Consider the following 17301-nt stretch of genomic DNA (forward strand, 5'->3'; position numbering starts at 1 on the left):
TGTTTTGTCCTTTTTTGTAAAAGTAATGTAAGTTGTGGCTGTTCTGAATAAAATAATGCATATGTGTTATTGCTGTGTCTTTTTTAACACACACATTTTGTGGAAAAGCATAGAAATATTCTGTTTACTGCATGAATGTGCTATTAAAGTGATAGAAATTAAACATATAGGCCCACTTAAAGTAATGATACAAAACTTCAGGAAATAGGTTGAAAGACATACTACTTTCACAGTGTTAAAACAAGATCACTAACAAGACACTAAACCTATGTAACAGGCATTATATTCAACTATAGGTAGCTAGATAACAGTGGTAAGAGGGGTGTCCTTGAATACAGCAAATATCCCTGCTATAACTGTTTTATATTATTTAATATAGAAGTATAGCAGTATCAGCAAAATATTTTTAACAGAAGCATTCACATCCAACCACAGACAAATCAACTAGAGCTATGATGTGCTTTGTTTTAGACAAATTGTAGGCCTTCTTGACCTGTCAAAGACTGATTGTATCCTCAAAGATTTCATACATACAGCCTTATAAAGTCAAAAAGATAAACAATTCTCCCCTTGTACACTAGTACAGACAAGGCTGCCCATAAGGGGGTTAAATGGGAGAGCTCTCTAGGGCCCTGTTCATCAAATCGTGATCAATTTTAAACTTAATCTCTTAACCTGAATAATAAACACTCTAATAAGAGAAACAAAAGTGAATTTTGTGTATTGATGCTATGGTACAGTATAGTATTTTTCAGGATGTAAACCCCTTTTGGGAACAGAATTACCTTTTTTAGGTTATAATAACAATGTGGATGGACACATATCATGTGGAAAGTAATCAGACATCAGGATTCCCAGAAAAAAGTAACTTTGGCCCCTGTGGTTGAAAATTAATTGAACAATTGCAAAATTTATACAAAAAGGAGCAACAAGCGGCAAGAGGTTGTGAAAATGTGTTGAAAGCTAAAGGGCCCCACAGAGCAGGAAAAAATGGCTAAAATGGGTTAATAGTGGCAAAAGAATTCTAAAATGGGTTTAAAAAAGTTTTTAAAAAAGTGCTTGGAGTGGATTTAGAGAGGCAAAAATGAGTAAAAAGTCGCCAAAAAAAACCCCCAACATGTCGAAAGTGGGTTACAGGTGAAAAAAATGGATAGAAAAAGTGCTGGAAAGGGGTTATCAAGTGGCATGATTAAATAATTTTAGCCACAGACCCAATAATCGCTGGACACACTCTCCTGCTCCAAAATGGAGTAACCATTAGCCAGGATGCTAGCACTAATGCTACTGCTCCAACACACGTACTGATATAATCAATAAATCGCTACAGGGAAGGCCCGTTCACTGGGTTTTTCAGGGGCCCAGCCATATCTGTGGGCAGACCTGCTAACATATAAAATATGACGATCAAACAGTCAGTGAACAACCAAAGTTGTGATCTTCGAGGTTACCTTTAACTCTTAATTCTTCTGGCATAAATGATGTAGCTGTACATTTTAGCTCCTTTCAAGCAAGGACAGCTAAAATGTACAACTTAATGGTCTTCATTTAAACATGCAGCCAATAAATTAAATGTAAATTGCGTTTTCTTTGTGCAAACTCAAGAGTGTTACAGCATATGGCAAAAAGTCATACAGAACTCCGTTTCCCAGCGTGCTTTGTGCTAAAAACTTACGTGACTTGACGTGTTTTCACCGATTGTTGATGACGGTGGCAGACAGCGCAGGTCAGTTGCTGAGTGGTGTTATAGGGAGGAGGAGTACCTATCAAGATATCATAATTTCTCCCGGCGACTTGCTCTGAAAAGACTGAAGAATATTAAAATAAACGAATGAAGCCAAGGTAGTATGAAAAACCCGTGAATTTTACGCCAGTTTGCGGCATTTAGGAGCATTAATAACATTGTTTTGGAGGCCTGTTGCTAGCTACGGGAAATCCTCGGACTGGTTAGCCCGGTAGATACCGGGCCGAGAGAGCACAGAGAACCAAGACGGGAGCTACGTAGACTGCTTTGACAGATTAATTTTTACGGTTACTGGCTGTGCAATATTATAACAAAGCGAAGGCGAAACCTTTTGTATTTCTCCGTTGCGGACATAAATCAACTTAACACAAGACGTTTTCATTTTGACAGCTAGCTAACATTAGCTGTCCTGTGTTTACAAGCTAACTTAGGCGAGATCATCTGAAAAAAGTTGACTCCAAGTTTTATTATTGGCAGTCAGGATATGCATGTTTAGCTTCTATCATCTGCATGCTACCTGGCAGTAAATTGTGAGTTTGTTCCTTTTGTGTCTGTTGACTGAAGGTCGCTAGCTAGGCAGCAAGAACACAAGGTTTCCTAGCTAAGGTTATCACATCCTTATGTTTGTCTACGACAATCATAAGGTTGCTACTTTGTTGAGCAGAAAAAAGGCATTGCTGACTTGATTACCAAAGTTATATTTCATCCATTGAAAGCCAGTAATCTTGATGAAGGCCCACAGAGATGAGTGGATTTTGACACCGTCGGGGCACTCAGGTGTCACCTGCGCTGCTTGGTATTATTAATCTTACTCCCATATCCAACATCTGCTGCAGCAGAAGTAACAGACCTACTCTATTACTCTCTTGGGCTGGTTTGCTCAAGAAAGACCCCCTTCACAGCAGACCAAAATGAATCGTTACCTGCCGGTGGCCAGACAGCACTTCCTGGCTGCCCTTGCCAGCACCAGTGTGGTGGTAAAAACTATAAGTGCTGTTGTGGTCGTTCTCTATCTGTTGTCATGGGCTGTTGACACTCCATATGCATTGGGGGTGACCCCAGGATACCTATTTCCTCCTAACTTCTGGGTGTGGACACTGGTGACCCATGGGGTGATTGAGCAGCATGTCTGGGGTGTGGCTGCCAATGTTGGGACAGTTATGGCATGTGGACGTCTGCTGGAGCCTCTGTGGGGCGCCCTGGAGCTCCTGATCTTTTTCGCAGTGGTCAATGTCTCGGCAGGCCTCCTGGCAGGTCTCTCCTACCTCCTCACCTATGTTGCCACCTTTGACCTGGACTTCTTGTTTGCTGTTCGAATACATGGAGCAGCTGGGTTCCTGGGAGGTGTCCTTGTGGCGCTGAAGCAGACTATGGGGGATACCACAGTGCTCAGAGTGCCACAGGTGAGTATAACACATGATGGCATTTATTTCTGGTCTGCTTTAATGCTCGAGTCTGTACCAAATTAGTGAAGAATTGAACTGCATAGTTGAGTCGTGATTGTAGCCAAACTAATTGTCCTTAATTTGTTTACCTAAACAAGTCCATGTCATATATTGGCTAGGGAACATTTACGTCTGCCAGAAACGGACAATTTCACATTGGATAAGCAGCCAGTAGGGCCAAGAACTGCTCTCAGTGTAAAAGCAATGTACCAGATACTTAAGCTTGAGGTATGCACTTAATACTACTTTCTGTCTGTGCCAGTCTTGAAGGGATGTGATATATACTGTGCTTTCAGCTGTTAAGGGAGCTGGTACATTGAAAGAGTGGCTCTTAAAAAGGGCATTTGTAAGACTAAAGGGAAGAAAACATCCAAATGTAAACTCTGCCACTTTGTATTGGAGCACATGCCAGTGATGTTTCATCTTTATAAGGTAGTCTGGCAGCCATCCAGTTAAATTTCACTCAGAGCTTTACTCGCTTTTCATATCGATATTGAAATACAGAGTTATTATATTAAGGGTTATTAAAGATAGAAGATGGCAAACAAGCTAGATGTCTTATGCAAACGTTGTTCCATATGTGCCAGTTATGTATCAGCATTGCTATGTGTTTGCACTCAACCAAATACCACCTCAGCCTTTGGCTGTTTTATGTTTTCATTGTTCTCTTAATAATGAAACAATACTAAGGACATTGAGAGGTATTGAATGCCAGTCTTTATCAGACTAAAATGCAAACTCTTCATGTTGTGTTAGTCATAGATCTATGGTCAGCACGCCTGGGTAGGCTGTGAAGTGGTTTCTGTACTTGACTTGTGTTCTCTGGTTTGTGATTTGCATCCACATCTAGACAGCAAATGGTTCTGGTTGTTTTCCTTTACAAATAACAGAAAAGTCTACACTGGGTGTCTAGATGGGAGTTTAGTTTTGCTGAAACAAACATTCCTAATGTATCATTTGTAAAGACAGGCCATTCTTCCTCAGCCTTGTTTTTATCTTTAGTGCAGGTTAAAAGTTGAAAAAGTAACATTTCCTCATTCTAATCTCCCTAGTCTCAGCTGAGCAGGTTAGGAAATGAATTCCCTCAAACACTAGCACATTATGACAGTGGCTTCTGTCTGCCACCCTGGCATGCTAACAGCTTTTGTTTGTTGTTTCAATTACTGAATCTGGCTGGGTTGAGATAATTGTGGAAATTGGCAGACATGGCCTTTAGACAAAAAGGCAGCTCTCATTTTGCCTGATGGTTTCATTATTGTAACAAGATCTTAAATCTATTTCCACTTTCCATCCCAGGTGAGACTCAAAGCAGCACCAGCTTTGGTCCTTCTCCTCCTGGCCTTACTACGTCTGTCTGGGCTGCTCGAGAGCTCGGCCCCCCTGGCTTCATACAGCTATGGCGCTCTGTCTGGCTGGGTCTATCTACGATTCTACCAAAGGCACAGCCGAGGTCGTGGAGACATGTCAGACCACTTCGCCTTTGCTAGTTTCTTCCCAGAGGCACTGCAGCCGGCCGTAGGACTTCTGGCTGGACTGGTCCACTCGGCTCTGGTGAAAATCAAGATTTGCAGGAAGATGGTGAAGAGGTACGATGTGGGGGCGCCCTCTTCCATCACTATCAGCCTGCCAGGGACAGACCCACAAGATGCAGAGAGGAGGAGGTGAGTCAGAGCAAAGAACATTTATCCATCACAAATACATGAAATAAAATATAAACACACCCTAACAGTAAAAGAAATAGCTTCCATAGAGAAGAGCTGCTGAATTAGTATAGTTTGTAGTTTTATTTACTCAGGGAAGGCTTGTTAAGCCTCTGACATTATTCCTGTCCCACTTGACAAACAGTTCAAACACGTTCATGTTTAAGCTCAACAACACACAGGCTCTTCAACACACACACTTAAACTTCTCCAGCTGTCAGAGGTTACATTTTGCACTGCTCTATTGTGTGGAAGACACACTTCCAAGCTGTCATACAGATAAAGTTACACAAAGAAGGCCATGCCAACACATATGCACATGCATAGATACAAATATATACAGATGGTGATCTGGTTACAGTAAAGAGAGGGTTATTTTATTTCCTTTCTAGATTTATTTATACATTCACTCATACACATATTCTACAGTGCTGTGAAAAGTATTTGCCCCTGCCTGATTTCTTTTTTTTTTACATATATGCCACACTTAAATGTTTGAGATTATCAAACAAATGTTAATGTTAAAAGGGGGAGAAACCCAGGCACTCCAAACACAAACATTTTTAAAATGAGGAAGGAAATACTAAAAAGCCTTAATTTTTTATGGCCAAATCATTTTTAAAAAGCCAACATGTTTCGACCAGATCGGTCTTCATCGGGGCTAACAAACATTTGTGGTGTAGTCACAACACTGAAGCCAATGACAGGCAGTCACATGAGTCAAAGAGAAGTGAAGTCAGGGGAAAGTCTTCACACAGGGCTCACTAATCAGGCATTATGGTGTGGCCTGTCCCAATACCAGTGATGACCAATCAGAGGCAGCCACACAGCGCAGAGAAAGAAAATGCAGGGGAGACCAGTTACAGAGTAATCAGCAACAAATGAAGACACAGAATGATCCTAAATAATAAGAAAATACAAATAACAAACAATAACCCAATTACAACAACCATACACATAAACATCCAACGTATAGGTCTGTGAGAAACAGGAAAAATACACTGAAATACATTACAAAAACGTGATAGGTCCAAATCCTCATTCAAACCAGGATATCTTGAAGCATCCAGCCGATGGATCCAGAAAGCTTCCCTTCCATTGAGCTTCTGGATTCTGTCTCCTCCTCTCACCAAAGGTTTTACATATGCAGTACCCTCATTACACAGAAAAGAATCCTTGGCAGTGTGGAATTCATTAAAGTTCATTCATTACCATAGGGTAATCCAGATTTCTGATTGTAATGGCATATATGTGTTCAGCCAGGCGAGCTCATGCATCTTTTGGTACATCCTATGTAGAAAAAGGCTTCCTTACATTGACAAAACAAATGACATATGACGAAAGTGGTGTAACAATTAATGAAATCCCTTTGTTTCTTGGTTTTTTTAGTATGAACATCCACAAAACCTTTTGTTTATGCAACATTATCACAGTAAGGGCAATACATGCATTTAAATGTACCAGCTGGTTTATTTGACCAAGTCCTCTTCTTGTCTACTGGAAAATGTGAATGTATTAACCTGTCCCTAAGGATCGGTGCATGTATGAAAGAAACAACAGGAGGTTCAGGGAGAACGTTTCTCAAATAGGGCCCTATAAGTTCCGCATTAATGGAATCGCAGACAGAATCGCAGAATTGGCCAATAAAATCTATTATCTATTATCCATCTTTTAGCTTAATAGTTCCTTCTGTAGATAAGGAATAAACTGATGCTGATCCTGGTATTGGGTATCGGCCCGATCCATTCCCTCAAAGCTGGATCTGGTATCGGTGGGAAAGGGCCAGTCCGTGGTGCTGATCCAGGCAACCAGCTCTAAGCCTTTTTGACAAGGTTGTTTGCACTTTTTTCTCACAAAATTGTCACTTTGTTTACAGTATGTGGTTAAAAACACTTGTGTAATACAGTTTTGTACTGGAATGTTACCTGTGATGCACTGTCTTTGTTTTTTTGCATTACCAGTCTACAGGGTATAAAAGTTTACAATTGAATAGTAATTTCTGTAAGTTCTGAAGCATTGTTTATACCAAACTGCTGGTAAACATTTAAACACTTTTTAGTTTAAATAAATATCAACTTCAGTAATCTATATGTACTAATTTTTGGCCTTTTACCCAAAACAATTACCAGTCTTGTCTTACAGTAGGGCATGCAGGTTTTCTTTTAACACTGGTATCGGATCAGTATTGGTATAGCCGGTCGATACTCAAAGCCCAGGTATCGGGACCAGAAAAGGTGGATCGGTGCATCCCTACCGTAGATACTGTAGTTCCCCTTGGTTGCTTAATGAGCCTCTACATGTCTCCATTAACGCAGTGGTCTGATATGAGGCAGACGGACAGACAGCGAGGATGGAGAGAGATGATTAGAGAACCGTTACAGTCAGGAGTAGAACACAGTTCAGCATCAAACTGCAAGGACTATTACAGACTGAGAGAGAAAGGAAAATTTACAGGCTTACTTTTAACCATTTAACTTTAATGTGACCATCTTATTAATTCTATCACTCTGTGTTAGAGACAACAGAAGGATTTCGTCATTTACATTTTAAACATCAGTTAGGATGTGACTGTACATGTGGATGTGTCTTAAAATGTTGGAAATATTTGACTGTTACACTGCTTATAATTATTTTATATCAGGGTTATCCTGGGCCAACTGTGGCACTTTTTCAATAAATTCAAGGTTATTTCTATTTATTTAGTGAACATTTTATTCATTTTACAGAAACAGGATACTCTTTTTTATGGTAAAATTAGTGGAAAGGTTAAAAAACGGAATTCTAAAAAATAAAAACGGAAAAAACAGAATTTGGAAAAAAAATTAAATGGATTTCATAGGGCCCTACTCAAAGGGGGATCACTGTGAATGATGGCCCAGTTACTCAATGACAACATGTTTGATCTGTTTAGCATGTGCTGTAAGAAGTAACTAAAAAGGGATAAGACTGAGACACTGATCTTGAGTTTTTCTGGAGGAGGGTGTTGCGCTCCAAACACTGTGCTCTGTCAGCAGCTTGTTGAATTGTTCTGGGCTGGCCGCCTCTGTCCAAAAATCTTTGTGACATAGATTCGGTCTAATTATCAAAATCAGCTACTTGGTCACAAATGCAGCGTAGGCGCTGAAATTGACCATAAGGAATGTCATTTTTAAGGTGATGAGTATGAAAGGAATCAGCTCTGAGGATAGTATTACGTAATGTGCTCTGTAACTGTCCGTCAGTGTCTTTCAAGATAGTTACATCCAAAAAGTTAATGTTATGATGTGAATATTCAATAGAAAATGTAATGTTTTTATTGATGGAATTAAAATATTCATGGAACTGCAATAGTTGCGTCTCATTACCATCAAAAACCAACAAAATGTCATCAATATACCGGCCATACCAGGTAATACACTGATGAAACAGATTCACAGGATTCAAAAGCTGAAGCACCACAGTCATACTGAGCAGCCAGTCAACCCCCCTTCTTTGTTCTCTAAATTTATTTAGACAAAGACAACCTGAGTGAAAACAAAATACAGTTTTTAAATGATGATTTCATTTATTAAGGGAAAACAACATTGACATCCACCAGTTTGAAAAGGATTACAAAGTCATTTCTAAGGCTTTGGGACTCCAGAGAATCACAGTCAGAGCCATTATCCACAAATGGAGAAAACTTGGAACAGAATTGAACCTTCCCAGGAAGTTCCAGCCTACTAGGATTACTTCAATAGTGCATCGATAGCTCATCCAGGAGGCCACAGCAGACCCCAGAACAACATCTGAAGACCAGCAGGCCTCCCTTGACTTAGGCGCTGTTTACATGACAATGTTTTCAGGTGAAAACGCAAAAATTTTGCAGCACTTTAGCTGTCTGTCTAAATGAAAACGACATTTCGGCTGCCTGAAAACGAAACTATTTGGAAACGAGCTCCAGTGTGAAAACTTTTTCGATACAACCCCATCTCCGTCTCCATGTAGACAGCAAAATGACACATTCTTAAGATGCACACGTGCACCACGTTTGCAGCCAATCACCACAGGCAAGTGTTGCATTAGTCTGAACCGAGCTGTTGCAGCTCAGATCAAGTTGTTTGCTGTAGTTACCTGCAATTCAGCTTGTCAAGTCACAGACAGCTGAATTCAGAACATTGTAACAAAGGGTGAATTTTAGATCCATAGGTAGAATATTAAAATCCAAATAAAATTTCTGCTGATGTACAAATGAAACAGCTATGGCTTGTAATGGCCATGGTATCTGGGATTTCCCCACAGTAATCATGCCTTTTAAATTTTAGTCATAAAAAATGCTTGATACATGTTTGATATTTATAATTATAGTTTTTATTTTATTATATAATTATAGGTTGTACCTCCTCCAATTAAATGAATATTCACAAAAACCTGTGAAAGCAAGCAGACTGAGAGCAACTTGATTGTTACATACTTTTACATCTCACAAATCTTTCAAGTGTTTGCGAGATCTTGTGTGTGTTCAATCTCCTGGTCTGTCTGAGTCATCAATTACTCTGATGAACAGTCACAGAGCCAACCTGAAAACCATTTAACAGTCACAGTTACCCTGATGACCACTTAACAGTCACAGAGTCACCCTGATGACCACTCAGGAGTAAAAGAATGCCAGAAAGTGATTTAACAAGCACCTTAGCCCTGCTTAATATAAAATATTCTGCACTGTCTCTTATGGCTTTACTGTAGCTCAAATATTGTGAGAAAGCTCACTGTAGTCAAGGCTTCACCCCATATGAACATTTGCACTCTTTAACCTGTTAACCATACTCAAATGCTGCAAGTAACGAATCTATTTACAGTATCTCAATACTGTAAGAAGGCTCTCTGTGGTAAAACGCCTCCCCTCACATGCACATTTGCACTAATCAGCTGTCTTGAATTATCTTATCTGTATCATGTAAATCTGCCCTCATTCTTGCATGTTGCATTCTTCTGATCATGTCTAGTCAGCATTCTTGCATCCTTTGCACATCTTTGAACCATTCTGTTGATGCAGCCTGATATACTAGAAAAAGATAACTAACAAGTGCTTGTACATATTTAAATCTTATTTTTTTATACTATTTTCAGTACACTTGGCCAATAAAGCATATTCTGATTGTGATTCTGATTGAATAGAGGCACAAAATGTACCAGAAATCATCAAATTTGGATGATTCTGGCTCCCAAAAAATATTTTCCCTCAATCAGTGGTTCTCAAACTTTTGCCACTGAGGCACAATTACACATACAAATAGCCTCTATAACCCATTGTACAGTATCTTTTGTTGATGTTTATCTGTTATAATAGAGTATAATTGTAATAAATCATAGGGCATACCTACACTTGTGTCAAGGCATGCCATTTAGGAACCACTACTTTTAATCACTGGACATTGCATAAATGGTACGTTAAATCAAAATCCTGCTCTGGTTTCAGGCACTGTTAAATCTTAACTGCATTTCACTTTTGATCGTTTGCCATGCAAAATGATATTACTTTTTCCTAGTTCTGGTCTTATAAAGGTCATAAAAGGTTTTAAACTTAATTTTCAAAACTGTGTGAACCCCTCCAGAGGATTATAAGATGAAAAATCATTTGAAACAGTCCTTGTGATTGTGGTCTCCCACATCTTCATAGTCTGTTAATATTTGATACCACTGACTCTCCCCATTGATAAGCACCTCTCTCTGCCTTTCTCCTGCAGACAACTGGCTCTCAAAGCTCTGAACGAGCGTCTGAAGCGAGTAGAGGACCAATCTGCCTGGCCCAGTATGGACGATGAAGAAGACGATGATGAGGACGAGGTCCGAACGGACACACAGCCACTCCTCCCAGGTGGGCGTGACCCCTCCAGCTCCATGCCGAGACCATCAGGAGGGCCTGCCGGGCTCTCCCTCTCCTCCACGTCTTCATCCTCAATGTCACAGAGTGGCGGAGGAGCCTCTTCAGGTGCAGCACCGCACCCAGAGTCCAGCATAATCAGCTTTGAGGATGCACCTTCTAGATCGTAACAACAGAACCCAAATGTACAGATACACTCACCGTGCTCTGTGTTATAGACAGGCACACTGACATAAGCAGCTCCCTGTCTAGTATACAAATAGATCCAGTGACAGTGGTTAGGCACACCAAACACAGACACACAAAACATCCTCAAGCAGTTCATAAACAAACCCTCTGTCAAGTAATCGTAAGCACCGTGGGGTCTTACTGTACAGTGCTTTCAGTTCAGACATGTTGGCTGTAAATGCTCAGTGAGCAAACTGGACACTTAATTCTTCTCTCTTCCTGTTATCAAACCGAACATCTACAAAAATTCTGTCTTGTCTGAACTTAATCCCATCTTGCAGGGCTCTGCCCTGTGTGTCTCTTTCTCTTGCTTTCTAAATAAATAACAAAATGGGTGTTCTATATTCTTTTTGTTACTCTTTATGGAGCAGCCTTAATTGTTCTCTGATTGCCTGCCTGGAGAAAGCCGTCTGTGACAGAGACTGTTTTTGATACTAGATGAAAGGCAGACACTACACGCACTGTTTTGAATAGCTTTCGTCGCATTGGTTTTACATACGTTACCAAGTGTGACACAGGAAGTATGAAGAGTAAGCGCTCAGCACCGACTGCTGGATCAGAGGAGAGAAGCTGCTGCAGGCCTGTCCTGCTGATGAACTTTGATACAAATTTTCAGGCTCTGAAGAGATGCCAGGTGAAGAGAATTTTCTGGAATTGGTTCATTTGGCGCCTGGTGTCCCTTGAACAACAGGCAGAGAACAAGACTATGACCCATTTTTTTATTTTTGGTTCAAACAAAGATATTCCTCTTTTTCTGGTTCGGTTAAAACATCTGTACAATATCTAAAAGTCAAACACATGGTTTCTGTGCACTATCAAGGCGCGTTAATGGCGTTAAACATACAACTGTGGACAGTGATTATGATTCTTTTGTTTTTGACTTATGAGCTGAGTATATTTTGAGGTTATCTACTCATGGTGCATCATCCTGTCCCCTTCTACACTTTCTCCATGTAGAATCTGAAAGAGCATAAGAATCAGCAGTAGTCTTTCAGTTTTTGGGTGCATTTGATGCAGTTAGTGTTGTGATCCCCATCTGTCGTGGTTGTAATGGTCGTTTGTGCCATGAAATATGCAGAGGAGTGATCAAGTACAAGTGAAGGGCAGTAAGTGCATACTGAGAATTATAGACTGTCTGGGCTGTCTAGTATTTAATATCAAATGCTGCGGTTTCAGAGTTTGCATCCATGCATTGTCAAACTCCCATGTGTTGCTCTTTAGACACTGATTCATGAGGATAAATGATTTAAGGATGTCTGCACTGATCTGTACTCTGCCTGCACAGTTCTCCTTTTACAATTGTTACAAATTCATCTTAAAATCTAAAAGAAAGCAAAGCCTGTGATGAATAATTTCCTAGGGAGGATGATGGGCAGCTAAATTACTTAGTCTACAATGCCTCATAAATTCCTTTTGGACCAAAAGGTCAGTGATTCATTCATTTTGTCAACAGTCATCTCTGTAGACATCTTTCACTATTATGTTAATGATCACTTCTTTCCCATCTGTCTTTGTCCATTAACATCAGATGGAGCAAACAAACTATTTCAGATGATGTATGACCGTGTTGACAGTCTGTTAAGTTGTTTTTAAACTTGTAAACTTATGATCACAAGTTTTAAATTTTTCTGGATTCAAGAAGTTTCCAAGTGGTTATAAAAATACACCATGCACTCCTGCAGCAGAGTTTAAAAGGATAAAAAAACATACATGATGGTTTTTGCTCATTATCTCTGCAGGGTTCTTCAAAAATATTGGTTAGTATATTTTGTAAACGGCAAAACCTTTTGGAAGACGAGTAGCATGGAAGTTTTCGTAGTTTTTACATCAACTACCACATTTTTGTTTAGTGCAGAAATATTCTTGTGTTGCTCTTGCTTAATGATGCACAAACTAAGTAAGCATGCATATAAGCAGAAGAAAATAATTAAGCAAGATTTAACACCAGGTTCAGCAGCTTATTTGGGACCTGCACTGATCTCAAAGATTAACCAGCTGGAAAACAAACCCACTCTTCTTGTGTCTTGAAGTAGTGTCTTGTCATATTTTCTTTTAAAAAAAGGATTGGATTTGATTCAAACTTAAGTTAAAGTACTTTAATGTTAATCAGAAACTTTTTGAAATCCCTTGACTGGTGTGTAGAGGGCTGTATTTATAAGGCTGGTAGAGGGATATGGTGGAATTTATCAAAAGGAAAGAATGATAAACATGCAGAGTTATGTAAGAGTGATTATTGGGCTTCTCTGTGGAAACCTTCAGCCCACAGGCTTACTTTTAGTGTTTCAGCTGGAACTGTGCTGATGCCTCCAAACAGTTTCTTTTGTGCAGACCAAATGTAGTTCTGTGTGTCTTTATATGTGAAGCAGAATATGAAAAAATGAACAGGAGCCCTGAATGGTGTTCTGCCTGTCCCCACTTTAGCAATGTGCTCTCTTAGAAACACTTTAACCCCGTCGATGACCTCTGAAAGGTTGCTGCTTCACCTGATGTGCATGGGAAGTGATAAGCCATATCTGAGTAATGAAATTCTGTGTTCATCATTTCTCTTTTTCTTCTTCTCATTTCAGTGTTCTTCATTTTGATAATGTCTGGGTGTTGATGGGGGGGGGCTATTCTTTAACTAATAAACAACAAAGGAACAGGAGACGATGTATTTTAGAAAGCTACAGTCAGCATCTGAACTATCAAACTGCAACAAAAAGTACTCAACATAAATGTCAAAGCAACCTGTAGACAGATAAATAACTGGCATATAGCAGCACAGTGTGTTACAGTTAGATATTTAAAGTTCATCTGGAAGAAGCAAGATGGTTTCTTTTTGCATAGCTCAGCTTACATCACACAATAAAAATCAGCAATGCAGTAAAACACATTTTACATGGGCACCCATAACATAACTGAAGTTGTGTAAGCTATTGAAGTTGTGTAATTTGTTCAGTATAAAGGCTTAGGAATACTGTAGTTGGCAGTCTGATGTTTCAAATTGATCCTTGCAGGTGTGATCTTTAGCCAAACTTCCATTTCATCCCTGTTCTCTTTGTTTAGTTTTCTGTGTTCCTATTTTATGGTTCTTAACATCCAACAGAATCTGTCTGAATAATGCCAATTTACACATGGAGTCAGACAAGAAAAGCTACAGCGCTGAATGATCCCAGTGCTTTATAGTGGCCAAATCCCTGTAGTGGGTGAAAGAAATGCTTTCATGAAAATTAGACTACAAACTTTGTTCAGAGGGGTTCTTTCTACTTTGTCAGGCAACACATTACCCTCATCTCTATTGCTTCTGGCTAACACCAGCCTCTATAACTTAACAGATGAATTTTTTCTGCCCTCAGAGGATTTGTGGTATTCTGATGAGCATCTCTGTTTTATCATCCTGCTCACAAAGGTTGACATTAAAACAGTAATTTTTAAAAACTATTTTTAATAGTTTGACTCTTTTTTTCCATATCTGTCCCCAGTTTTGCACCAACAGACCTTGTTATCTAAACAGTCTCTTTCTCTCTGTATACTGTGGCTGCTGCACAGACTTCTCTGTTTTAGTTTTCAGATATATTTCTTTATCTCAAAATGAAATAAAAGAGGATTGTATGAAATGAACTTGAGAGTTTCACTGTTTGATTCTTCTGTTTCTGTGGTATTTTGTGACCCGTAGATAACAAAATAAGAAAACCTTTGACTTTTCTCTATTGAAGGAGTTAGAAATTGGTGGGTATGTCTGGTAAACCCAAAACTGTTTTATAATGGTAGTTGATGAAGATTAAGATGTCTTTAACTCATGAAACAGTACTATTTATTTTTTTATGTAAATGCAATATAATTCTGTATTTTTACACCCATTGTTGATTTGTTTTCTGTCTTGCTTTAGAAAAGTGCTTCTCAACTGGTCTAGCCTCAGAGTTACAAGCTTCAGCAGCTGGGATGACAGAGACTCTGCATACAACTGTTACCACATTCTTCACCAGTCAGAGCTTTAAGGGAGAATCACTGTTGAAGAAAACTCACATCAAATCTCCACTAGAGTTCACCTAATTTACATGACATTAATTTGTAGACTTTTCACTTTTAAATTAAGTTTTTTGTTTTTCAAAAAAGCCAATTGAATAATGAATGAATGATGAAATGATTTATAAAGAAATTAAAGGGTAAATCCTCCAATGGGATGAATACTTTAATAGGTATTGTATTTAGGGATTCCATGGCCATAAAATAGTCAAAAACTGACTTTTCTTTCATATGGCCACAATGTCAGTAATAATGGTTATAATATGGGTAGAACTTGTAGTGATAACCATTTATGATTACAGCGTGAACTTTTTAATTTTTACCATTACCAGGCATCAATTATCATTGTTCATTATCAGTGGAGCCAGTTGGTAAATAAAACTCTTGCCAAGGCTGGTCAGAAAAAGAGCAAAAAAATATTTTTCCACAAAAAAATGTTATTGTGGTTCTTTTCTTTTCTTTTCTTTTAATAAAGAAATGTCCAGTTGTACAAAAATCACTCTCCTGCTTCCAACTGGTCCAGAACACAGCAGCTAGGCTTTTATCTGGTTTAAACAGACGGCATCACATCACCCTGATCCTCTATCCTCTGGCTCACTTTTAGAATTGATTTTAAGATTTTACGATCACTTTTATTTCATGTATTATATTTCTGAGATGCTGACCCCTTATGAGCCATCATCAGTCTTAGACCCTTGACGGGGGCTTCCTGTTGTTCCAAAGTCAAGACTCATGCATTTGCTGTCAGGGCCCCTTGGCTTTGGAACGACCTACCTGAGGAGGTAAGGCTTGCAGATTTAAAAGCATCTTTCAAATCGCTCCTTTAAACCCACTTTTACAGACTTGCTTTATGTGAGGTCTGCTTTAACTAATCATTTTATCACCCTTTTATACATTCTGCTGCTCTTATTCTATTCTACTGTTATTTTGTCTTATCCTGTTGCTGTCTTCACACCCTTTGTTTTTATTCACTTACTTGTTCTATTTCTTTGTATCTGTTTTTATCCTCTAATGTTTGTTTTATCTCTAATGATGTGATGTCGTCTTCTTGTTTTTCCTTATCATATTGTCAGTTTGTTGATATTTTCATCATTTACTATTTTAACTGCCTTTAAAGATTGTGTCATTTTCATTCCTTTCAATAGTGTTAATATTTGTAGACTTATATGCTTCCGCTTGTTTTAACGTTTTGACTTTCAAGACTTTGTATGATTTGATTTATGTCTATTGTATTCATCCCTGAGTTCATGCCTTTGTTATGTCTGTTAAAGAACTTTGTAAACATCTGTTTTTAAAGGTTCTATATAAATGAAGGTAATTTTATTATTTTTATAGTTCTGATAAAACTGCTGCTATAGATGCATCTGCACTAATCTCTTCACTGGTCTCTTATAGTCACTTCCCCTAAAGCACACCTGTTGCTATCGCCTCCTTCTCCTCAAATGACACTGATCCAGTCACTCTCTGAGTGGGCTGAGCACTTCAGTTTGAAAGTCTGCGAGTCTGATAACACAAGTGGAGTCTGGCCAATCCATCTGCTTTGTGAGGTTAAATCCACAACTCACTAACAATGGCTTTGTGATCCACTTCTTAGACCCAACCTACCAGTTAAGAACCAAGGCTGGTGAGCTGGGACCTTAAACTGGGTTGCTGACCTGTTTTTAGCAGGTTGAAAATGTGTGCCTGAAAAAAATTAAATGAAAGGTATGTAATATACAGAAGTCCCAAGTGGATATACATTCATATTTTTTATTTTAATCAAGGAAATTTTGGTTGTTATTTATCTCCTGTTATTGGGATAACCATGTTGTTTCACCTGTGATAATGTGTTATTAAACATTTGTTTATTGACATTAAAATTTTGTGCAAAATTAAATATGTATTATAGTCTCAATTTACAGTTCTATATTGTCTTTCCCATCTCTGCTGAGTACAAGTTTTGTTTGAATTGAATTTTATGGTTAGTAGAATTAGCCTAGCTGGGCTTTAAACTATATTTGTAAGAAAGTGAGGGGATAACTTGTCTGACTGATAGCTGCAGGTACTACTTTGCAAGCTTCAAGCACCGTACACTAGGAAGATATACTGTAGCTGCTGATGGGAAAAGTCACCTTGTTCAAGTTTCTTTGACAATAAAACTGATCAAGCTGGTGATATGAAACTAGAAAAAAGGACAAAAATATCTTATAGCCACATTTGATGTCATTTGATTAAGTTTAATTACAAGTCACCACTTATCCTTTCTTGACCAAGGCAATGAGGATTAGACTTTAGGCTAAGATTTGACTTTGTGAGCAATGAGCAGTGCTCACACTTGGCACGTGCACTACAAAAAGGCTC

General features: G+C 38.8%; 1 protein-coding gene across 1 annotated transcript; it reads left to right on the forward strand.

The window, feature by feature from the left end:
- The first annotated feature begins 1717 nt into the window (after positions 1-1717).
- Positions 1718-16837, forward strand: tmem115 (transmembrane protein 115). The gene is made up of 3 exons (XM_041799116.1): positions 1718-3144; positions 4483-4847; positions 10592-16837. Exons 1-3 carry the CDS (start codon positions 2653-2655, stop codon positions 10896-10898), a joined length of 1164 nt encoding a protein of 387 aa, XP_041655050.1. The 5' UTR covers positions 1718-2652; the 3' UTR covers positions 10899-16837.
- Positions 16838-17301: the final 464 nt, after the last annotated feature.

This window comes from Cheilinus undulatus, linkage group 11, assembly GCF_018320785.1.
Source record: "Cheilinus undulatus linkage group 11, ASM1832078v1, whole genome shotgun sequence".
Classification (NCBI taxonomy): Eukaryota; Metazoa; Chordata; class Actinopteri; order Labriformes; family Labridae; genus Cheilinus; species Cheilinus undulatus.

Excerpts from the sequence above, each read along its gene's own strand:
- tmem115 (XM_041799116.1), top strand. The coding sequence starts at position 2,653 with ATGAATCGTTACCTGCCGGTGGCCAGACAGCACTTCCTGGCTGCCCTT. Across the intron at positions 3,145-4,482 it reads CAGTGCTCAGAGTGCCACAG|GTGAGACTCAAAGCAGCACC; the intron begins GTGAGTATAACA and ends TTTCCATCCCAG. Across the intron at positions 4,848-10,591 it reads CAAGATGCAGAGAGGAGGAG|ACAACTGGCTCTCAAAGCTC; the intron begins GTGAGTCAGAGC and ends TTTCTCCTGCAG.